The sequence below is a fragment of the Ursus arctos genome, unplaced genomic scaffold, assembly GCF_023065955.2.
Source record: "Ursus arctos isolate Adak ecotype North America unplaced genomic scaffold, UrsArc2.0 scaffold_14, whole genome shotgun sequence".
NCBI classification, from domain to species: Eukaryota; Metazoa; Chordata; class Mammalia; order Carnivora; family Ursidae; genus Ursus; species Ursus arctos.
The window spans coordinates 52,842,536-52,867,383 of NW_026622808.1; the positions used below are offsets into that span (position 1 = coordinate 52,842,536).

At 48.2% G+C, this 24,848-nt stretch overlaps 1 protein-coding gene across 5 annotated transcripts in view; it reads right to left on the reverse strand.

The window, feature by feature from the left end:
• Positions 1–24,848, reverse strand: part of SHQ1 (SHQ1, H/ACA ribonucleoprotein assembly factor) — a 325,608-nt gene that overhangs the window by 194,341 nt on the left and 106,419 nt on the right. For all 5 annotated transcript variants that reach the window (XM_048226679.2, XM_048226680.2, XM_057311881.1 and 2 more), the window contains one exon: positions 217–327. In XM_048226679.2, the coding sequence (XP_048082636.1) occupies positions 217–327 (111 nt within the window). The remainder of the gene's footprint in view (positions 1–216; positions 328–24,848) is intronic.

Sequence of the window (24,848 nt, forward strand, 5' to 3'; positions counted from 1 at the left end):
CCCCCGGGACAGGGACAAGGGCACACTTGGGTTACTTGGGAGGAAACCCTGGCCGGCAAGTGGGAAAGGCGACCGGCAAGGGCAGTCGGCCAGCACAGGTCAGCTCCCTGAGTGAGCACCTGGAGCTTAATCCCATGGGGGCCTCTGGGGGACAGACTGCTTTAAAATACAAGTTTTATTATTATTTAGGTATGGAAAGGACAGCTTGTCACTCACGGTTCCCAAGAGGACAGGGCACAGCACGCCGTGATGGGCCACACGGGCAAGCACCAGCTTCGATCAGGAGGCGGAGGATGGGGGAACTGTGCAGAGCCCTTATTGTGGTTTCTGCAGGAAAGAAAGGGTGAGGCAGGATAAGCAGGCTATGCCGGGCCGGTTTGAATAATCCCGGTGGGCTCTGGGACATACGGCTGTCCCTAGCTGTCTGGTACCTGGCCCTTAGGGGGTTAGGGCACGTGAACAGTGGGTAGTGGCCTGGAGCATCAGAACCCAGTAAAGGAGGTGGTTGGGGGTATGGGCTCTGGACTGATAAGTTTGCATTTGAAAGATACACTCCATGATGAGGTTTTTGGTTTTTTTCATTTTTCTATTTGGCTAACCCTGGGAGGCCCAATCCCACCAGGGTCAGCAAGGTCCCAGATGTCAAAACATTGGCAGCATAGAAAATAAAGACACGGTTAACACACAGGGTACAAATAGGACCCCAGAGCCGTCCCACCTCGGGCGTGAGAGAGCCACTGGCTGAGGGCTTCTGGGTTGGGGGGTGGTAGGAGTTATCTCCCCAGCACTGCTGGTGGGCAAGAGGCTTCGGAGAAAGAAAGAGGTCCTGGCAGCAGAAATGGCTGGAACATACTAAAACACCAGGACCTGTGGGACACGGGCAGGACACCAGCAGCTCTGCTCCCTGCACCTAATTTTACATTCATAACTGTAGATTCTTCATTATCAAGAAGCCCTCCAACGTGGTTTAAGCTTTGGACTCTACAAAAGTGGGTTTGTCCCTGTGGGAGACAATCAATATCTGATTGTCATGGGCTAGATTGTGTCCCCACACAAATTTGAATATTGAACACCTAACCTGCAGCACCTCAGAATGTGACTGTGTTTGGAGAGAGGGTCTTTAAGGAGGTAATCAGGTTAACACGAGGTTGTTAGTGTGGGTCTTAATCCACTATGACCGGTGTCCTTATAAGAAGAGATAAGCACACAGACACACACAGAGGCCAGGCCATGTGAAGACACAGGGAGGAGGCAGCCATCTGCAAGCCAAGCGGAGACCTCAGATGAAACCAACCCTGCCAGCACCCTGACGTTGGACTTCTGGCACCCCCAGAACTGAGAGGAAATACAGTTCTACCGCGCAAGTCACCCAGCCTGTGGTACGTGGCTACGGCAGCCGGAGCAAGCTAACATCCTCATTAAGATGTGACAGGCTGGTAACCGTACGCGTTGGCCTCCGAGAAGCTCCCTTTACTGGATCTGGCCTCCCGCTGTGGCCGTGGGGTTATTCGACTTCCCACAGGGCAGGCCCAGGCGGGGTGCAGGATAGCACTCTGGAAGGCTCCTGTGCCCTCTAAAGAGGGCAGCCGTCCTCGGCTGCAGCTGACTGCTCCCACATCTGCTTTGCAAGAGAAGCCAGAAATCTGCATTCTGTAGGAACACTCCCTGTTTCTAAAAGTTGGTAATGAATTCAAACATTTAAAAAAAAACAAAGAAAAACCTCTCTTCAGGCCAAACAAAACAACTCCGCAGGCAGATTAGACTTGCGTCCACAGTTTGCGACTCTGGGCTGTGTCTCTTCCTCACAGGGAGCAACAAAGTTCCCATCCACTGGACATTTCTATTCCTTGTTGTCACCGAATCACTTGGCATTGGCCTGGGAGCCAGATCAACCGGGTTAAAAATCCCAACTCTGCCACCGAGGAGCTGTGGGAGCTTGAGCGGGTCACGTGACCTCGTGCGCCTCGGTTTCTCATCGGGAAAGTGCCTGTCACCAGGGTGGATGAGCAGTGAGGGTCAGAAGCATGGCCCTGACGGCCAGGTGGGCAGCAGGTGCCAGGAAGTGAAAGCTCTTCGGTTCGCTTGGTTGGCTGTTGTCGGCCTCCCGGGAATGCTGCAACAGGCAGGATGGAGTTTGAGAGCCCATGGGGCCTGAGATAACTGAATCACAAGGTAAACATCCCCTGGTCATGACCTTGTCGGGCTGTGTGCTGTCCCCTCCTGGGGATGACCTGGCCTTGAGACATTCTCCTTTCCGGTGTCTGCACGCTGAAATACATCGCTGCTGGTTTGGTCTTAAAGGGATCATAATGCTGAGGCCTAAAGGCGGGCCCTTTGTCCCCGATAAAATACCGCTCCTTAGAACACCCACCTTGACCACTCACTTCCCAGGCGTTGGGTCACGGTGTCCAGGGCTCCAAGGGCGTCCCGGGGTCTGCTGCTGGACTCACCGCACTACACATACTCATCTTTAATTCCCACCCAGATGTGTAAAGATGGGAAGATACTGTCAAACATCAACCTTGGGAAATGAGACACAAATGAAGCTAATTCTGTCCACCCAGACCCATCCCCGCAGGTGGGCTAGACAGCTGACAGAGTGTGCGTCTTCCTATTTCTTTTTTTTTCGTAAAGTAAACCCACCACTCGGACCATGGGTCAGTCTGGAACGCAGACAACAGTGCAGCATCAATCAGCAGGTTTTTACAGGAATCTGTGGAATACTCTTGTTGAGCCTTCTGTCTGCTAGAAGGGAGACAGCAGAACCAGGCTTTGGGACTCAGCGGCAATCCTAGCTTGATCATTTCCTAGCCAGGTGAGGACTTTCAGCAAGCTACTTAACGCTCGGAACCTTGATTTTCTTATCTGTGAAATGGGCCAACAGTAATGCCTATCTCATTGATAAGGTAAGAGGAATAAACAAGAGAATGTGAAATACTTACTTGCTAAAACGCGCCCTGACCCGACCTAAGCACTTCATATGGGTTAACTCCTTTAATCCTCCCAACACCCTGTGTGTATCTACTATCATTGGCCTCATTTTGCCTCAGAGAGAATGAAGGCGGCACAGAGAGGTGATGCAAGCCACGCAGCAAGTCGACGGGCGAGCCAGGATTTGCACCCTGGCGTCCGGTCTCAGTGCATATACTCGGAACCATAATGGGAAGGCATTGTTCATAAATCACTATAGATTTATTTATTTGTTCAGCAAATAGTAAAATAAGAAATAACTAAAAGTGTTTTTAAAAATTTAAGTCCTAGATGTGCTGTGGGCAGAACAAAGAGACCCGAATATGGCCTGAGGGGCTAGGAAACCCCTTTTTGGTCACATAACAGGGCTGAGCCGAGATGAGAATACAGAGATTTAGCAAGGACAATTCTGCCATATTGATGTCCTCGGAATCCCGAGGAGAGCCTGCTGAGCCCAGCGCCCTCGTGTGCGACTCAGCAGAGCTGGGGTCTCTCCCTCTGCCCCCAACAAGCTCCCTGCAGCGTCTGTGGCTGGTCTGGGGAGCACACTGTGAGCAGAGGAAGCAAAGAAGGGGAGGAAGGGAGAGGAGACTGTAAGGCCAGACAGAAGTCTCATCTCCTAAGTGACCCCGATGCCTGATAGTGTTCTCCCCATCTGGCACGCGAGAAAATCGGGGCTTAAGCGATGAATTCACTTGTCCCAGAACTTCGCAGTGGGAGAGGCAGGATGCAGAGCCAGGTCCCGGACGGACAGAGAGCCACCCCCGAGAGTCCCCAGGGGCAGCCACAACGAAGGAGCTGTGGCAGTCCACAGCACAGACAGCCTCACGCAGAGGTCCGGGGGGCCCCCTAGAGACGCAGGGCAGGTGGGCGGAGCTGAGGAGAAGCCACTCTGTCCACGCTGCCTCTCCTGCCCAGGGCTCTCCCAGGGGTGGTGTTTGGAAGCAGGATGCTCTGACCCTTGGGACTTTCTCTGCCTCTCTCTGAAGCCAAACAGTTCAGGTTTTTCAGAGCAGGGCAGATCCATTAAGTGTGTTCCAGGAGGAATGAAAATTGAGGGAGAAGACTGGGGCATGGACCATCTTACCCGCTGATCCTTGCAGCCTTTTAATTCGAAACTTCCAGAGAGGAGGCTGGTCTTGCTAAAATCATTACAATAATTCAAAAATTTCAATCTCCTTCAGTAAAAACAACACAAGACGAAATATTCACATTGTAATCAGACCACAAATGGGTGGTCTCGGGGTTCAAAGTCAATAACAGTAGTTACTGGGGGGGGGGGCTTCCTAAATGCAGTGCCGAGTATTTTTTCTTCATTATCTTGCATAAATCTTGTGATCCTTCTCTGGGGTAGATGTTTCATTATCCCCATTTTACAGAGGGAGAAACTGAGTCTCCAGGGGATGGGGTACCTTGTCACAGACACAGTTCACAGTGGCAGAGCCAGGCGTCAGGTGGGGCTAACACCAAATCTCTGCTCTAGTTTCCCAGAGTTGCAGAACCTTCCCGAGTTGCCATCCTCCTGTACCATGCACACCCCTCTCTCTTCTCTCCTCCTCTAGAGCTCAATGGCTAAAAGAGTGGGCACAGTGTAATGAGACCTGGGCTTGAACCCATGCTCCCTGGGCACATATTAGCTGTGTGATCTTGAATGTACACCCTTGAATTAAGCAGAAAAGGGACTTTACTGGTGGCATAACTGAAGAACCCAGGGATAGCCCGGCATTGGATCTGGTCTGATCCAGGGGCTCAGATCTGTTTTCTCCCTCCCATCTCTTCCAGCTCTGCTTGCAGACTGTTGGCCCATCCTACTTGCGGTTTCCCTTCATGGGAAACACGCCTGCCACAGTTCCAGCCCCATGTCCTCGTAGGATCCTGTGCATTAGGAAGGTGTCTCAGCCCTAACAGTTCCAGTAGAAGTTGTGTTATGTTTCTGTGGCCCTATGGGGTCTCTGCTAAACCCTGGGCCAATCCCCGGGGTCAGAGGATTCTGATGAACTGATTGGCTTGGGCCAAGTCACGAGCTTTAAGTCTCAGTTGGGGATGGAATCGCCTCCTCCGTACATTCGCTGACAGTGGGGAAAGGGGTGGTTCTTCAAGGAAATTAGGGAATGGTCAGCACAAGTCTGAATAGATTCCAGATATGCTTGACAAAAGAGCAACTTCTCCATGCCTCAATTTCTCCTTCTGTAAAATAGGAATTATTGCAGTGTCTTAGCTCTGGCTGTCATAACAGAATGCCACAGACTGGGTGACTGAAACAACAGAAATTTACTTTCTCATAGTTCTGGAGGCTGGAAGTCCAAGATCAGGGTGTCTGTCAGCCTGGCTGGGTTCTGGTGAGAGCTCCCTTCCTGGCTCGAAGATGGCTACCCTCTTGCTGTGTCCTCACGTGGCCTTTCCTATGTGCACACACATGGAGAGAAAGATCTTGTTTCTTTCTCTTTTTAGAAAGGCACTAATCTCACATGGGTACCCCACTCTCATGACCTAATTGAACCCTAATTCCTTCCCACAGGCTCTATCTCGGATTACCATAGGAGGTTACGTCAACATATGAATTTTTGAGGGGGACATAATTCAGTCCGTAGCTGCTAGCATCTAACCTATTCAGTTAATATGAGAATTAAAAGATAATACTGTGAAGTTCTTACAGTATTTGGCCCTTATTAAGTACCAGTTAATAAATAGTGGCTTATAGATTATACATCTTTTTTTGTTTGTTTGTTTTGTTTTTTATTTAAGTAAAATGAAATTCACCTATTTTAAGTACAGTGCTTGAATTTCCGTAATTCTACACAGCGGGGTCATCACCACCACAAGCAGGGTAGAGAGAGCACTCACCACAGAAGCACCTCCGAGGCCCTTTGTAGCTGGGCTTCTCCCATGACTCCCAGCCCCAGGCAACCACTAATATGCTTCATGTCACTAGAGTTCTGCCTTTTTTAGAGTTTCATACAACTGGAATCACACAGTAGTTTGTCTTTTGTGTTTGACTTCTTGCAGTTGGCATAAGGATTTTGAAATCCATTCATGTTGTTATTGTGTATTAGTATTTTGTTCCTTTATATTGACAAATAGTATTCTATTGCACGGATAGACCACAGTTTGTTTAACCATTCATAACTGATGGGACTGTTTCTAGTTTGGGGTTATTATGAACCAGTTGCTAAGAGCGATCGTGTACAGTTCTTTATCTGAACACGTGTCTTCTCTTTTTTAAAATTTTTAAGTATTTTATTTATTTACTTATTTTAGAGAGAGATTGACAGCAAGCACGGGGAGGGGCGGAGGCAGAGGGAGAGAGAATCTCAAGCAGCTCCATACTGAGCACATGGGGTTCGATCTCACGACCCTGAGATCATGACCTGAGCCAAAACTGAGAGTGAGGCACTCAACCGACGGAGCCACCAGGCGCCCCTGAACACGAGTCTTCTAGACTGTAAGACTTTTATGGCGGGTTCTCTGGTTTATCTCACAGTGTTCCGAAGATGTTTGAAAATTACTTGTACCAATACCTGCTACACCATAAAAACCACACACTACATAATCCTACTCATACAGAATATTGAGAAGAGGCAAATGTATAGAGAACAGAAAGTTGACGGGTGATTGCCCGGGGCTGGGACACCGGCGGAAAATGAATATGCCTGCTCATAGGTGTTGGGTTTCTTTTCAAAGTGATGAAATGTTCTAAAATTGATGGTGGTGATGGATGCACAACTCTGAATATGCCAAAAACTACTGAATTGTACACTTTAACAGGTGAATTGTATGCTATGTGAATTCTATTTCAATAAAGCTGTTAAAAATTATTGGTTAAATGAATGGATGATTAAATAATTGGATGATTCCATTTATGAATGAATATTCTTGTTTCCTGACTCTTTAATCACTCCAATACCCTTTGGTATTTATTTGTAATTCAGCACACGTACTGGATATCTAGTAAGTGCCAGATACGGTGCTAGGGGCAGAGGGTTCAAAGACAGACAAGACAAGGGATCCATCCGCTCAAAGACACACACTTGAGAGAGGGAAACAGACTATAATTGCAGCTGTGATTGCTAACCCTGATATATCACTCACAATGCCACGTTCACGTATAGCTATAGTCTATATTCTGGTTATAAATATATCTCTTTCTTCATCTACTTCAATGCCACCCTGGAGGAAGGTACTAGTATTATTTGCACTCTTTAGATGGAAACACTGATACAGAGAGGGTCAGTCCCTTGCCCAAGGTTACCCAGCTAGTACATGGTGCAGCTGGGACTTGAATCCCAGGAAGCCTGGCTCAGTGTCCATGGTCCTGGCTGCTGTGTTCACCGCCCATTCAGAGTGACAGGGCTCCAATGGCAAGGGTCCTAGCCATAGCACAGTGGGAGAGCCACGGGCACTGCCCTGTCTCCCCTCAGGCTTGGGTTCTCAGCCCTGCCTTGGTCTTTACACTCTCTCCTCTCTGGCCAGCCACTGGCCCTGACCAAACCCTGCAGACCCCAAGAAAGGAGCCCCCAGACCTACCCCTGGCATCAAGTACTCTCTCATTACCTCTCTGTTTCTATTCCTCTCCCCCAGCGGAATGGAGAGCACTTGTTAGGGACTGAATTGTGTGCCCCACAACTTTGTATGTTGAAGCCCTCACCTCTGAGGACACTGTGTTCAGAGGCAGGGCCTTTAAAGAGCTAATTAAAGTTAAGCGACGTCATCATGGTGGGGTCCCCATCTAATAGGACTGGTGTCCTTACTAAAAGAAGAAGAGACACAGGAGTGTGGTGCACAGGGGAAAGGCCACGTGAGGACACAGTGGGAAGGCAGCCATCTGCAAGCCGGGAGGAGAGCCCTCACCAGAAACCAACGCTGCAGGCACCTTGATCTTGGACCTCCAGCCTCCAGAACTGAAAAATAAATTTCTGTGGCTTAAGTAACCCAGTCTGTGGTATTGTGTTATGGGAGCCCAAGCAGACGGACACCTCACTACACACCTGCTCCTCTCAGAATGCGAGCAGGCCTGTCCCTGGCAGGGAGAGACAGTGACTCTGGAGAGGAAAGGTCTGAAACTCGGGCCATTTTTGGAAATCTCACCTGACAGCAGACACCGGATTGGATCTCCTCAAACCAGTGCTGTGCTGCCATGGGCGCACACATACCTGAGAGCTGACTGGGAAATAGTCAACAAGCGCCGTCATTATCAAACAGTCAATTACACAAGCTCTTATTAAATAAATTATATTAAAAATAAAGGCAATACACACTCAAAACCACCCCTTCCTAAGTATTTTACTATCATGTGTCTGCATAGGAGATAAACCACTGAATGGTGCCACCACTGCACATCTCGTCCCAGGTCCCCATTCAGTGACATCACATTGGTAGCGTAAGTTAGGTCAAGGCACGTGTATTTATTTACACATGTCACAGACATTGGCAAACACTTTAATTCGGAGCTTGATCTATTGTTGTGCTGATGGTCTAGACTTCCGAAAGTGATTGAGAAAATGTCAGTAATTAAGTGCATTGTATATATAGATGTTACGTTGTTAATGGCACAAAAATCAAGGAAAGTTCTTGCAGTATTCAAACACTGCTATCCAGCTCAGCAAAGTCACTCATGCCACTGATGAAATGAATGTCTTCACTGTTGCGCTTCCATCTTACTCTTTAACATAAGCGAAATTATCAACCAATATTCATGTTGGAGTTGCATCCATTTGTCAGTTGCAACTGCTGGTTGGCTACTGATATGGGCGTTGGGCAAACATCAACAAAAGCATTTTGTGAAAATCATCTGGCTATGTGGAATGTATAATATTCTCTGTTTAATTTATACTAAATTGTATAGTATATTTATATACTATAATTACATAGAATATTTATTTGTACTAAATTGCTCAGTATATATCACTAATATTAGTAAAATGTATAATAAATAGGCAATATGTGTGAGTACATGTATACATATATATGTACTTTTGAGGGGGGGAGGAGAGGCATTTATTAGGCGTTAAGCATTCAATAGCACATTGCTGTATCAAATCCTCCCTATTTGAGGAGACTAGGGCCCAGGGAATGGAGAGCCTGCCCCACATCCCACACCAGGGCTCCCGAGCCCCCACCCGGAGCTGCTGCGTCCACTCATCACAGCACCCCGTGCAGGTGTGGAAGGGCAATCTAGCGAGACAGGAGTAGTCCCTGGGATTCCATCATTTCTATTTGTTCCTGAAATCCTCTTGGTGCCATACAAATAGCTAAGCCATAAATCCTAGGAGGTGCATAATTTCATTATTCTTATTATGCTTAATTAAAATAACGCTGAGCCTGGGTTAGTGATTAACTTTCTCTCTACCTCCCTCAGACTCCCATTAGGGTAATTTGTTTCTGAACCCTCTGAACAAACACAGGCCAAGATTTTGTTTTTCCTCTGGCTATTTTGGTTATTCTTTATGATTTCTCTTTTTTTTCTTTTCTTTTTTCTTTTCTCTTTCTTTTCTTTCCCCTCAAGGGTGGCAAATTTGTCAAACTTGTCCATCTTATTCCTCGAGATGAACCTTACTTGAGAAAATGGAAAGGAAAGAAGGGCAGACAGACTTTAGTTCAAAAACAGTTCTGACACCATTTAGGAAATGAAGAGGCCAGCCACACACTGGAGAAATGAAAAGCCATTCGCATTACACATATCTGACCACAACAATTAGCATATGAAAAGAATTCTTTAATCTCGATAAAAAGACCATCCAATTAAAAATGGGCAAAAGATTTGAACAAACACTTCACCAAAGAAGATGTACTATTGGCCAAGAGGCACATGAAAAATGTTCAATATCACTAGTCATTTGGAAAATGAGAAATCAAGCCATGGTGAGACAATGCTGGACACCCACTCCAATGCTTGAAGTTAAAGCGTTTAATATCAAGGTAAAATGACTGGTCATACTAAATGTCAGTGAGGGTGGGGAGCAAAAAAATATCTCCTGTACTGCTGGTGGGAATGCAAAGGGTTGTGGTGCAAACACTGGGAAACCATGTGGCCATTTCTCATCATGTTAAACAGAGAGCGAGCATACAATGTAGCAATTTCACTTCTAGGTGTTTACTCAAGAGAAATGAAGATACGTGCCCACATGAAACTTGCACCTGAATGTTCACAGAAGCTTTCTAAGAGCCAAGACAACCCACGTGTTCATCAACAAACAAATGGATGAAGACATTGTGGTATAATCATTGAATCGAATACTACTCAGCACTAAGAAAAGGAATAAACTGCTGATCCACACAGTAACATGGACGTAGCTCTAATAATTATTATGCTGAGCAAAAGAGCTCAGCATAAATAAGTACCTGCTGTATGATTCCATTTTACACCACATTCTAGAAGAAGCGAAAGGATAAGGACAGAAAACATCAGGGGCTCCCAGGGGCTGGAGGGGACTGGCTACAGAGCAGCATAAGACAGCTGTACCAGAGGACGGTAAGGTTGCACATCTTGCTTGGGTGATGGGCACATGATGGATCCACTTGTCAACTGTATGTCAAATATGGACGTATTTTGTTATATGAAATGTATCCCTCAACAGAAGAATGGATTTTAAACATACTAGCTGAGTAACCTTGGGCAAGTTATTTTACTCTTTTGGGCCTCAGTTTCCTCATCTGTAAAATGGTGATGATGAGAGTTGTTATTAAGAATTAAAGAAAAAATATGCAAACACTTAGAAGATGGGTGTGCACAACAGTATTGGCTTGCCTTCTTCATTGGTTTTTGATTTTCATTAAACTATAAATGGCCATATAATAGGTATTCATTCATGCATCCATTCAATAAATATTTAGTAAGTACCTATTACATTCTAGGTGTTGTGCTAAGCACTAGCAATATACCAGTAAACAAAACAAAAGATTCTTGCTTTCTTGATTTTTAAATTCTATTAAGGGAAGACAAATAAATAATAAAGATAACAAATAAATGATATTTTAAGTTAGAAGTTAATAAATGGTATGGGGGGAAAAAGAAAAAAAGAAAAAAGGGTGATAGACAAGACTACTGAGTCAGGGCTCACGCAGGTTGCAATTTTTTTTTTTTTTAAGATTGATTTATTTATTTGAGAGAAAGAGAGAGAGAGAGAAAGAGAACACGAGCGGGACTGAACCCAGAGCCAGACACGGGCTCGATCTCAAGAACCCCAAGATCACAACCTGAGCCAAAATCAAGAGTCAGATGCTTAACCAACTGCGCCACCCAGGGGCCCCGCAGGTTGCAATTTTAAGTAGTAGAGCCATAGAAGACTCTACTGAGTAGATGATATTTGAGCAAAAACTTGAAGGATACATACTTATAAGACAAAGGGAAAAATACAAGCAGAGAGGCAGGGAAGGAGGAATCATAATTTCCCAATGTAATTATTTGTCAATTGCCTAAAATTGATGGGCATTCAATCTACAGGGCAGGGCTGGGGGATGGGGGTGGTCATGCTCTTTCTACTCTATCGGTTTGATCATCCTGGAGTATAAACACTAAGACGGTGACAACGGAAGTGAAGAATATTTACAAATCACAGGCGGGCTTGTTAGCACCTGAATCCCAAACACCTAGATTCAAAAGTCACCTCAGCCGCCTACTAGCTATATGACCTCTTGAAGGTCAATCAACCTCTCAGCGATCATGGTTCCCAGAGAGTGCAAGAAGGATGAAAGGAGATAACACAGGGAAGGTCCTAGCATCCTTGCTGGTGCCTTTCCTCTTGAGAACCCCCCTGGATCTGTGCTGCTGCCCCACCTTGCACGCCGCCCCCCCATCTGACCACCAACGCTCCAGAAACAACAATTACTGCTCTGCTCTCCACAGCCAATTAGCATGTGTAATTTCAACACTTCTCCAACTAGATGATTTTAAATTCATATTCAATAATTTATGGAAATGAATGCTGGTATTTTCCCCTCTTTTTTTTTTAAGCACTTTAAAGAGATGGCCCCATCTTCTGACACTTGACACACTCGATGAGCAATCTGCCCGGTGGCAAAGTGGTTCCACTTTTGCCGGAGCTCGGCCTCCTGGGGAGACCCAGGAGAAAAGAAAGCTTTCTAAAACATTTCAATTGTAAGTGGAGTTCATTAGTTTAGATCCCATTACAATAAATTATTATCCACAGCTTTAAATCTTAACAAAATGGACACTGCAATGATTAGAAACTCCTCTGTTTGCAGAAGGACCCTATAATAAACCTACACTTGATGATAACGACAGCAGATTGGTCCTCAACCAAACCGGTTATTTGTCCCAAAAGGGAAAGCCCCCCATCTGACAAAAAAAAAAAAAAAAAAAAAAAAAAAATAGGAGCCGGTCTCTTAATTTTCTCAGGAGAACATTAGCACTAGGTCCACAGGCAAACGTGATCTTGGCAGTCACTGGCTTAAAACCCTCCAGTTTCTCATCACTCTCAGGAGAAAGTTCTGTCAAAGAATAATGTCCCAATGAGAAAAACCCAACTCTTTTTTTTTTTCCCAGTTTTACTGAGAAGTAGTTGACATAGTACACTGTATTAGTTTAAGGTGTACAACATAATGACTGGATATCTGTATATGTTACAAAATGGTCACCACAGTAAGTTTACTTACCATCCAGAGCTTCTGCATCTCGTAACTGAGAGTTTGTGCCTCCTCCTCACCATCACCCATTTTACTCCCCCCATCTCCCGCCCTGGCAACCATCAGTCTGCTCACTGCTTCTGTAAGTTTGGTTCTTTTAGACGCCACATATAAGTGAGCTCATACAGTATTTGTCTTTCTCTGTCTGGATTATATCACTTAGCGTAATGCCCTCAAGGTCCATCCATGTTGTCACAGATGGGAGCATTTTCATCTTTTATATGGCTGCACCATAGTCCATTGTGTGTATTACACACAATGTATATATACACAATTGTGTGTGTGTGTGTGTGTGTGTGTGTGTATACCAGATTCTCTTTATCCATTCATTGGTAAATGGACACTTAGGGTTCATGTCTTGGCTACCGTAAATAATGCTGCAATAAACATGGGGGTACCTTCAAGAGAGGAACTTCTGAAAACCCAACTCTTACACTGGTAAAGAATAAATATGTGTCAAACATTTATTTAACTCATTAATGAGAGATTGAGGGATATGGTAGAGCTGGTTCAAACAGCATTTGATGACAGGTGTTACAGAAAAGGTGTACAGAAGAAAGGTTTCATTTACGTGCTCATCTTTCACGTTAGAAACAACACTGACTTAAAGTCCTTCGGGGTGATGAAGTGATAACCGCTCGGCTGACCTTCTCCACCGGACAGAAACCACTGGCTTCCCTGCAGGGCGACAGCCACCTACGAACCTATGCGTAACCTCCCAGAGATCAGCCCAAATCGGTACACAGCAAAATCAAACAAAGGCAGGGTCCCATAGAGAATTAAGCCATCCTTGGGTGGGCCGGGTAGATAACGCTGTAGCCCGACCCTGAAAGAATCTATAGTTCTTCTTTTTGCCGTTATTTCTGTTTTGGACAATTTTTCTTAACAGTTCTAAGTCTCCAACATGGCAGATGAAATTAGCTTCTTCCTCTTCCCCAGCCCCATCTGGTAATGCTACCCTCCGGAGACCAGTTCCTTCCCATGGTTGGGCCACACAGCTGCTTCCTTTGATGGAATCACAAACCTCCCCCTCCCCCACTTCTACTCTACTTAAGGACTCAGTTAAGTCATTTCCTCAAGGGAATCTTCCTAGCTCCCTGGACTAGGTCAGATGGCCTGTAAACACTCGAAGGCAGCCTTCCATAGGCCTCTCTCTTGGCATTTCTAACAGCTTTGGTTAACCGCTTCATCACGTAGCTAGTGGTTGAAAGTCTGGCTCCCTGACTGGAATAGAAATCCCCTGAGGGTAAGGGTGGGTCTGCTTTACTCATTGCTGGACACCTGGGGCAGAGCCTGACCCGGAGAGACTAAGGCAGAGGGCAAAGAGGGCAGAGGCCCCCTTGGCTCCTAGGCCTCTGGCTCTGCTCAGGACCCAGAGGCTCCGCACATGGGGGTCTCATTGTGCCCAGTTCTGGCCCAAAGCCTGGGTGAGCCCCCGGTGTTCCAGAAAATTCATGTGAGGGCAGGCTAACAGGTCACAGGGAGACATGGGACCTCTTGGCCAGGCTGCCTCTCAGGCAAAGGGGAGGAATGTGACTTACCTCCTTGGGCCCATCCCTCGATCTGACAGGTGGGCCCTTGAGCAGAGCCCAGGAAAGCAGTGTATTCTTCCGGCACAAACGCGGGTGAGGCTCATGTGATTAGGACTATGACAGATTGCGACGAGACACCACAGGATGATTGAGGGCTCCCTCTAATCACACCAATTGATATAAATTACTACGTCGGCCGCCCCGAGCGGCATCTGTGGGATTTACACCTCATTAGACTGGCGGTGCCAAATGAAGCAACAGGGGTGAGCCCTCCCCTCCATAGGAGCCGTTTCTGTTCCAGGCCAACGTGGTAAATGGTAACTGGAGAGTAACATCAAAACCCTCCAGTGAACAACGAGTGGCAACAGAGCTGGAGGAAACAGAAACTGAAATAGTCACAGTTCTGTGTTGGGGGGTTTCTGATTTGAATCAACTCTTTACACTTCTGCCAGACTCCTGCTTCTGTGCTTCCTGAGGTCACGCCGAAGCCCGGAGAACGAGTGGAATCGCAGAACCAGGTGGCCTGGGGAGAGTGCTGACAAGGACGCGGATCTGAGGTCGGGGGAGGCAGCAGAGGCAAGAATTCAGCTTTGCTGGGGGTCGTGCCAAGCACGGCTCGAACCTCCCATCCTTGCCATTGGCCACCCTCCATAAATAAACCAGGGAAGAGAAAGCACAGCTGTGTGACAGACACGGCTTTCAGACAAGCCCCCAGACCCCCAGCCGAGTCCCGGCCCCCTGGCAAGCCTCCCTCCGGAGCCTGGAGCAGTTCCGGGCGGCCACCTCCCGCTCCTGCCAACCCTCCGGAGGTCCATAGGATAAAAACAGGAAGGCGGGAAGCCAGGAAACCTGGATTTCCTTATGGGCTTCCAGAGGCGGAGGGGAGGCAGAGAAAGAGGCAGAAAACGACGCCAGGCCACGGGCACAGGCACACACAGCAGAGCTAGGAACAGATCCCAGACTTGATTCTAAGGTCGGGAGGCTTTGTGCCATGATTATGTTTTAGCAGTGCTGCATGTTTTGGGCTTTTTTTTTTTTTTTTTTTTTTTTTTCCAGAAGCAATCCTAGTTTAGACTGTGGGAGGACAACGTTGGGTACCTTAGTTGATGGATGGGGACCAGGTCACAGACACTAGCTCAGCAGATTAGATCCAGCGGGACAGAAGTCAGGCTCACCTAGAGGGCGCCTAGGGAGGATGCTATCCCCACCCTGGGCAGATGCCCTCTGCACACACCTGCCACCACAGCAGCTCATCAGAAACAACCAGGAGCCTAAAGGAGGGCCTTCTGCCACCTGCGACACACAGCCAGCCTGCAGGGCCGGTGCAGGAGCCCCGGGAAGCACCCCTCACGATAACCAGTGGGGCACAGGGATGACTCAGGCAACATTCTCTCCTGCTCCCCAACGTTATCCCTGTTATTGCAGAGTGATAATCATTGTGATGCACACCTGAACAGCTGGCACCCCTTGCCTGTCTTCCTTACTCCCTCCCAGTGCTTCCTGGGATCACCTCCCAGAAGACTTGCTTGCACGCCAGCATCTCTCTCCAGGTCTGCCTCCAGAAAAACCCAAACCCAAGCAGTGCCTCCGTGAAACTTAGAAAGGGGCCCCCACCTGGTGGATGGGGTCTCAGGGGTGCAGGGCTCAGCAAGCAACCCTTCTCTGCTCTGACAAAGTCCAGCACCAGGGGACCAACAGGCAGGTGACTCCTGGGCTGGATTTCAGCCCCCACCTGACCCCTCTGCTGTGCAGCTTCGCCCGACGAAGAAGCCCCTTGGCAGCCATTGACCTACCCACCACTTCTCTCTTCTGGGCTTCAGGAAGGAACAATTTACCTGGAATGGACAACTAATCTACTTTTGAGGCAGAGCAGAAATTCCACCAACATACTCTTGAGAGTCTAAACATTGCTAGGAATTCGGGGAGCAAGGAAGGTGTGGAAGAAACAGAACAGGGCTTGGGTGTGAGTGCTCTGAGCTCAAATCCTGCCTCTGCCACTCTGGCTAGATCATTTCAACTCTCTGGAATTTCCATTTCTGCAGCTGAAGAGAACACGTGACTGCTTGAGGCATAAGGTTAGGAAGCCAATAGCAAACACAGGTGCAGTTTCTGGCAAGCAGAAAATGTCCTTTCAGACTCAGTCCCCTCATCCCTCCTTTGTCCCCAGGAAGCTGCTGGACTCCCAAAGTGGTCAGGGCCTGACTGAGACCCATGGGCATGATTCTCTGGGGCCCCTCACAACCCGGTCAGCCCCATGCTAGTGCTGAATGCTCCCCTCTGTTGAGAACCAAGAGGTAAACATGTTAACCGAGAAGAGGCCACTGACAAGGTGATGGTGACAAACCTCATGTCCCATCTGCCCTTGACCTCCCCCCACTTCAGATTGGGCATGAGAACAACTCCTTACTCTTCCTTCGCTGAAGGCCAGGTGAGAGTCCCGAGCCTTCCCTCTTTATTTCTGGACTATTGTGTCCTGAGGGTAGCATCCACAGGGGTCACTGGACTTCTGAGCAGGGCCTAGAGGACTCAGCTCTGCTCCAGGTCTTCCTCGCCTAGACGTGCTGGTTTGCACACGAGCGGCAGATCCCCTTACCTAAGCACAGACCCTGCCAAGCTTATTTCTGTAGTCAAGAGAAACAGCCAGGGGTGCCTGGGTGGCTCAGTTGTTAAGCGTCTGCCTTCGGTTCAGGGCGTGATCCCAGGGTCCTGGGATCAAGCCCCGTATTGGGCTCCCTGCTCTGCTGGGAGCCTGCTTCTTCCTCTCCCACTCCCCCTGCTTGTGTTCCCTCTCTCGCTGGCTGTCTCTCTCTCTGTCAAATAAATAAATAAAATCTTAAAAAGAGAGAGAGAGAGAGAAACACCCAATAAGACCCATGAGAAATAAGACTCTGGAAGCCTGGAGACTTTGACAGCACCTCCTCCAGGCTCCCCATCCCCTCACCCTGACTCAGGCAAGGGTGTTTTATTCACTAGGATGCACACACACACACACACACACACACACACACACACACATATACACCCCACGGCCACATGGTCCAGATCTCACAACCACGTTAGAGGCCGGGAAAGAATAAAAGGTATCAGCTTGAAATATTTAGAAAAATATGCAAAATCAAAATGAATAAATGTTGAATTAAATGTCTACAAAATTAGGTCCACTTTGTTCACTGTCAAGTTTAGTTTTCATAAAGATTTTATTACCTCTGATAATAATTAGTGATTTAGTTACCTTGTTTGGCATGAACTTCTAAGTATGCATGATGACTGCTTACAAAATGCAACCAATAGTAAATTAAATGAGTTACTATTCATAGCCAAGTAAGTTCAAAAGCAAATTCTAAAAATTATTTTTAAATATATAATATAAATATATACATCTCCCTACATATGATATGGGTGCATTATGATATATAATGAATATAGGATACAATATGTATATATGTATATTATATATTATATGTAAATATATATACACATATGATAATGGCACATTATAATGTTTGATAGGCTATTTACTGTAGGGTCAGGTTCTAAAACTAAGAGCAGGGCCAATGAATGTCTTAAAATGATTTGCTACATGGCAATAGTCGCAACTGGTATTAGTTCTTGGGGAACTCTTTACCATGGTATACAGCCTCCAGTGAGGTCCCCATTTGTTCTGAACCCTGGATATGCAGATTTGAACGTCAGTCGCTGGTCACTACAGATGCACACAGATAATTCCCGGCTTACTATAGCAACAGAGGAAAAAGCCATTTTGCCCCTAAGAATTAAGGGACTTGATAACCACCAACCCATATGCCTTCATCCAGCCTCTTGTCCTACAGATGAGCCGTGACCCACTTCCTCCAGAGATTTCAGGAAGCTGGCTGGGTTCATCGGCAACTTCACCTCTTTTTAAAAATCTCTGCAAACTTACTGCCTCCCCCTTGGGGAGCCCTTGCAGTCTCCCCTGAGCAGCCAGCACACATGCTCAAGTGATCGTGGCCACCCCGTCCTCCAGCCTCGATTCCCAGAGGCCGCACCTTGCAGGTGAAGCCACCACCGCAAGGCCCGTATTCCCCACAAAGCCACTTCTACCCCATCATGGCTCCTGCCAACCTCTTCAGAGCAAAAGATGCACAGGGCCATTAAACACAGGCCATTAGCAGAGACTGAGCCGAGTGGCACCAGGGAAATCCCCGCACAGCGGGCATCTCTTCGACTTTGGTTTTCATGCCACTTCAAGGAGCAAATTGATTTCAAATGCACACTTTAGAGCCTCTTGCTCCCCCATCGTCTCTCCAATTAAGGGGAAAGCCTCAGGGCAGCTGAATCTTCATTATGAGGAACCTACCGGCAGGCCTAGCGTGGAGGTGCCCTGGGCAGCTTCTGGGCCCAGGGACGTGCCAGCAGCACGACTGGAGACAGATGGGTGCTGGGTTTGTCGATGAATAATTCACACCCTCTGAGAGCCCCGCTGATACTTGGCATCAGAGAAGGATTCTTTCCAAGCCTGGTCACTGTGCAGATGGGTGAGGGCTCCCGGGCAGAGGCCAGGACAAGCTTGCAAGGGGGGTCTTGGAGGGAGGGGGTGGGGAAGCTGCATCACTGATGGCTCTTAGGACCCCCTTCCAGCATCTCCAGCAACAAATAAGCTGCTTTCCCAAGCGGCGAGGAGTTCTTATCAACTCTGCAAACCACTCGGCCTGGCTCCTGGCGGGCTGGCTCCTGGCGAGCTGTTGAATGAGACAACCCTGGATCCCCCCACCCCCACCCCACCTCCTTGCAAAACTTTGCTCCTAGAGTCCCTCCACCTCCTGGTCCCAACCCGCCCTTAGGAAGTCACTGCCCGTCACATCTCACAGAATCACAGTCTCATAGAAATACAGAACTCAATTCAAGAAGCACTGGAAAAAACTCACACTTTCATGGAATTTACATTCTTTTGGACAGAATCACTGTGAATCAGTATGATCTAGTCTCCTCTGCTGGAAGAAAAAGGAAAAAGGATCGAGGTCCTACTGTGGGCCTAATGCTGTGCTAGGGGCTCTTTATTTCTCATTTAATTCTTTCCCCCAACCACCTGGAAAGGTGAGATTATGATTCCCATTCTACAGAAGAAGAAACTGAGGCCCAAGTAAGTTTAGTAAGATGCCCAAAGTAAGAGAGCTGGTAGGGGATAAATCCTGTTCTGTCTTCAAAGCAGGTGAACTGTGTCCACCAGGAAGTCTCCCAGTTTCTCTAGCCCATACTGTTTCCCCTGACTTATGACACCAGCATTGAAGAACTTTGTGTGCTTGAGCAAGGGATGAAGTTTTCCCATCAGTAAAATGGGATGGACAGCACATATCTCCCTGGGTTGCAGGGAAGATTCGAGGTAATAAGGCCTAAAGATCCCTTTGTCCTGAGCGTGATGCCAGTAAGTGTTCAGTAAATGTGAGCCATCCCTAGTAGTCGTAGCAGTATTTCAATATTTGATATGAGCTATCTTATACAAGGAGAAAATGAAAAATTCTATCTAGCAAATCACCCTTAATAAAAGAATAAAAGTGTACTAAGTCAGAGAGACTTACTACCAGCATACGGAGTCAGGCCTATAGAAGAAAAACATGGCTGCTGTAGTATGAATACCGTAGATGTCCAACAAGCTACGACCTTCTGACTCTTCCTAGCAGAGCTATAGGACGTGACTAGGAGGACTTGTGAATTGTAAGGCGTGCATGTGATCCCTGGTCCTGTGCTGGCCCATGAGGACTGCAGTGAGTACTGCCCAGGAAGGCTTTGGGTGACAGTGCCAGGAAAGGACTTCTCAGCCTACAAGGGTGGCTTGGCTCAGATTCAGTAAGCCCCTTGCTAAAGTACTGGTGGTCTAGAGCCAGGATTGGTTTAAGCTCCATATTACAGCTCCTAGTTTTCCTTAGCCAGGATAAAAGACACTCTTTTAACGCCTTTCAAAATCACTTTTCCACTTTTTGATGTATATCAGCTTTTGTTGCCTAACAACCCACATTAAAACTGAAGTGCTTTAAAACCTCTATCATTTCTTGAGATCACAATTCCTCAGGCTGGAAGTCTGGGCTGGGCTCAGCTGGGTGGTTCTTGGGCCAGCCTCATTCTATGGCTACTGTCAGCTTCCAGAGCAGCTAAGGCTGGCTGGGCGATGGGGCCTCAGCTGGGACAGCCCATCTGGGCTTTATGTATCATCCCACGGCCTACACTGGGCTTGTTCCTATGATGACAGAGGGGCTCCAAGAGCTGCAAGAGAGAGGACAAGCCCCACTGTGCCTGTATCACCTGTGCAAACATCCCCAGGGGCCAAAGCAGTTTGCTCTAAGTCCAGAGTCTGCGCAGAAGGGCTCTGAAAATTATGTGACAAAGGGCCGGAGGGGGGTGTTGCCAAGGGGCGGCATCCAACATCCCAAGGGACCTGGTAAAACCCCTACGTTGCTCGGGAAGCATTTGGATACGAATAAAAGAACCCTACCCAGGTCAGCTTAATTTTTTCAAAAAAGGCAATTTACTGGCTTGGGTAAGTGAAGGACCCAGGCTTGAACTAGCTTCAGGAATGGCTGGACACTGAGTTTGAAATGATGTCAGATCTGTCTCTCTGTCTCCTTCTCTCTCTTTTCCATCTCTTTCCTTCTCTCCATCTCTGCTTTCTTGTATATGATATTCCTTCTCCAGGAAGGTTTATCCACATGATTACAAAGATAATCATCAACAGCTCGAAAATAGCTTTCTCCCAGTTTACCAATTGAGAAGAAAAAGCATCATTTCTAGTAGCTCTGCCCCAAGTTCTGAAGAGGAATTTCATTGGCTGGCCTTGGGACATCTGGCCAGAGGAACAGGATATTCTGATTGGTCAGACCTGGGCCGTGATTCCAACTCTATGGTGGGATTACAGGGTAATATCAGCCCTTCAGATAGGCAGGGAATAAGCAGCATTATTACAGAGGTCAGGAATGGTTTCCCTGAGATGCCAGACAGACAGAAAGGTGGCCCAGGTGAACCACAGAAGGATGACAGCTTTTGGAAAGAGAATCTTGAAGTGGAACTCTACCATTCCTAGTCCTAGAAACGATCAGGTAAATGGAAGCCCCTCCCCCCTCCCCCACCCCTCCCTACCTCGCCCCAGCCTGGCTGGCCCCTGTGACAGTTGCAGATGGGTTTCCTTCAAAAGCAGGCTCTGTCCCCTGCCCATAAATTCTCCCTCCCCCCAGACTGTCATGCAGGGGCCTCATCCCTCTCACCTCACCTTCCTGCAAAACCTCCCCCAGGAGGGCTTGGAAAAGCCCAGAAGCTGTAGGCCTAGAATCCGAGACGCTACTGGAGAAGTATCCATATCCCATTTCTCCCAGCCTGGGAGATCGGCAAACTTGTTCTGATAAAAGGCAAATTGTAAAGTATTTTAGGCTTTGTAGGCCAAGAGGCCAACTCACAGCTATTATGTAGGTACTTATATAACAAGAGAGAGAACAAATTTCTACAAGTTCCTTTCAATTGCTTAAAATATATATATATTTTAAAAACATAGTCCATTTGCAGGCTGCACAAAAACAGGTGACAGGATGGACTTGGCCCTTGAGTGCTAGTTGGTCGACTCCTGCTCTAACCCATCTAAGTGGAAGGAGCCACAAGGCAAGTGGAATTCCTGTTGGAAGGGAAGACAGGTACTGTAGGGTCCAAATCACAGCCACTGAAAGCGAGAAGGAAGGAGGGATGATGGGAGGGAAGCTGTGAGGGTAGAGTCTGAAAGAGACTGAGGAAGTTTGGAGGGAGAAAGGCGACTCTTTCGGGGCAGCGACCATAATAAAAGCGTGACAGAGAGTAAGAGAGTGAGGTTATGCGAGAGAGCACTGGAGAAGACTTTACAATATTTACTCTGCTTTACCATGAAATTCACAAAGGACTGCAGTAAATATTCAATTGCTTTTCAGTTATTGTGGTACTGGTTTTTTTCCCCTTCTTTCTCTTTCTTTATGTGATCCACACTTGAGTTCGGGTATACAACTTTAATGTGGTGTTCTATAAGCTGCTTCCCCATCCTGTGGCTGGGCTAACCCTACCCCTCCGTCCCTATCATCCCAAGCAATCTGGTTCCCTCACCCATCACATCCTTCCACCTGGGATACACCCCATCCCAAACTCCCTCCACTAGACCAACCTCCTGCTCATCCTTTCTTGAGATCTTTCATGACTCCTGGGGCCCCACTGCCCTGTGTGCACACCCCACAAAAGCCTGAGTGCCTCTCGGGTTCCTTGCTTTAAAGTGGGGCCACCCCTGCCAGTCCCTGTTAAAAGGCAGGCAAGGCAGAAGGAAGCACTTTGCAAACGGTAAAGGGCTAGGGCACATGGAAGCCGATAGCGGCATTTGGTTCCAAGGACAGACTATTTTTGGTCGTCTTCTCTGTGCCATCCTCTGCAGGTGATACTTTCATGGACCTTAGAGCCAGATCTCCGCACACACCGTGTTACTGGGAGAGGAACGATATGCCTGTGACTTGGGGATCTGCTTCGCCAAACAACAATTTAATCGGCTTGGGAGGAGGGGGAAAGACGGGGACCATGCAGACTTCTCTCTTAGAGTCTCCTCGTATTCCAGGTGATTGCTTTTACAGATCAGGAAATTCTGAGCATGCCAGTCTCAATTAAAGACGCAGGTGTCTCCCCTCCCCAGCAGCTTCCAGCCTGGTACCTTCTCGAGCTCGGCTCAGAACTCCATCTGAACCTGTCTCCTATAATTCTTAAATAAAACAGCCCCCTCAGTCGACAGTAATTAAACAGAGACTCCGTCGCGGCGAGCTTGGCATCCGCACCTGCCACTGGGATCCCCTTTCTCCAGGCACCTGCGCTTGTTGGCCATACGGCCCCGCCCCACCCCCGCCCCGCCCGCGCGCACGCGCAGTCCGCCCGCGCCGACCAGCCGCCTCCCGTCGGCGCCCGAGGAACAGATGGAGCAATCATGCTCCTCATTCCGCCAGAAGGGCCCCGCTGCTCTGGGGGGAGTTCTGTGGTTGTAAGACACATAATTAGACACGTCAGTGGACAATGCGGCGGATTAGAGGGGGTGGGCTCGCATAACGGAGAACAGGCACCCTCATTGATCTGCGGCGCGCCGAAACGCCCGGCGCTCCCACCCACGCCCGGCCCCGAGGGAGCAAAGGCACCTCGATCGCCGCCGGGTGGGGGGCCGTCCGCTGCCGCAGCGCTCCGGCTCTCCCCGCCCGCTAGAGCAGCGTGTGCCTTTGCTCTTCCTTGTCAAACACCGCGCCGCGCCGATTTATGTGCAAAGGGTGCAACTCCTGTGGACGTGTCACCTGTCAAGTTTCCAAGCACGACAAGGTGGCGGTGGATCCTGCAGCTTGCGCTGTAGGAAAGGCAGTGAGGGTTTCAGCCCGTCCACCCACAGCCCCCTTCCCTGAGCCCCCCCCCCCCCCGCAGGTGTGAATGCTTCAAGAAAAGCCCACTAGAGGGGACACACGCTGGAATTCACCCTCCCCCATCCCCAGAGGAGCCCGATGAACTTGGGCAACTCAGGCCACCTCACCCTCACCAGGCTCTACAAGGGGCAGCGCCTAGTGTTGGGAAAGAGCTGGGGCTGCAAAGGGAAAGATGGGGTTTGCACGCAAGGCTGCCCCTTGCTGCATGGGTGACTGGCAAAGTTACTTGGCCTGGAACCTGGTCTCCTCTTCTGTGTCATGGGAATAATCTCCACCCCAGAGGCACTTGTGGGGCAAAGTATGTCTGAGCTGAGCTTCTCTGTGAAAATCAGGCTCGTTCAGAGTACTTGGGATAACTAGGCTGTCTCAGGTGGGTCCTCCGGGAAGCAAGAGCCAAGAAAGGATTTTAAGTGCAACCTCAGAGAAAGAGAGGAAAGGAGCAGGAGAGGAGGGCCCAAGGCAGTGAGGAGGACTAGCACTTGTGGAGGGAGGGAAGGAAGAAAGGAAGACTGGGTAGGGAGACCTCATACAGCCAGCCATGCAAACTCAGAAAGTCTGGAAGGACAACAGGGAGCTTAGAGCAAAGAGCCTATGGAAGGATCCCACTTTGGGTGGGAATGCCCAGGTCTAGCACCTGGTTGTGCCCATCAGTGGCTAGGAGCAGCCTGGAGAGAGTGTGGCCTCCAACTGAACACCGCATCCCCTTCATGAAGCTGTCAGCTCACCTTGGAGAGAGAGCGGACTAGTGCACTGCCACGGCTACCCCCAGCATCATGCACGGCCACACGACTGAGACAAAACCAACCAGTACGTTCCATTTTATTGGCCAACTGTGAATGATTCTGAATTTACCTAAATGGATCCAATCAGACTGCATCTGAGGACACTTGGGGGATACGCTGGGACACAGATAATCTCTTTTTTGATGGATGTTAATAAGAAAGGAGGTAGCTGCAGGGGCTGCTGGAAGCCACCTCGGGCATATGCAGGGTGTCAAAATTGGGATGAAATCAACACTTAAGGATGGTAGAGCAGAGAAACTACAAGAAACAAGGCTTTGGTCCCATCATGGGGCAGCTGGGGTAAGCCTCTCCTGAAATCCATTCTGTGCCTGGACTTCCCAGTTCATGAACTAATAATAAACTCTCCTTATTGTTTGAAACAGTTTGGTCAGTTTTCCTGTTATTTATAAGAAAGTCCTCCAAGTTGATCAGTAATCTGGGAAATGGATGGCCTCTGAACTCCACGAATAAGAACAATCATGGTGTCAAGTCGAAAG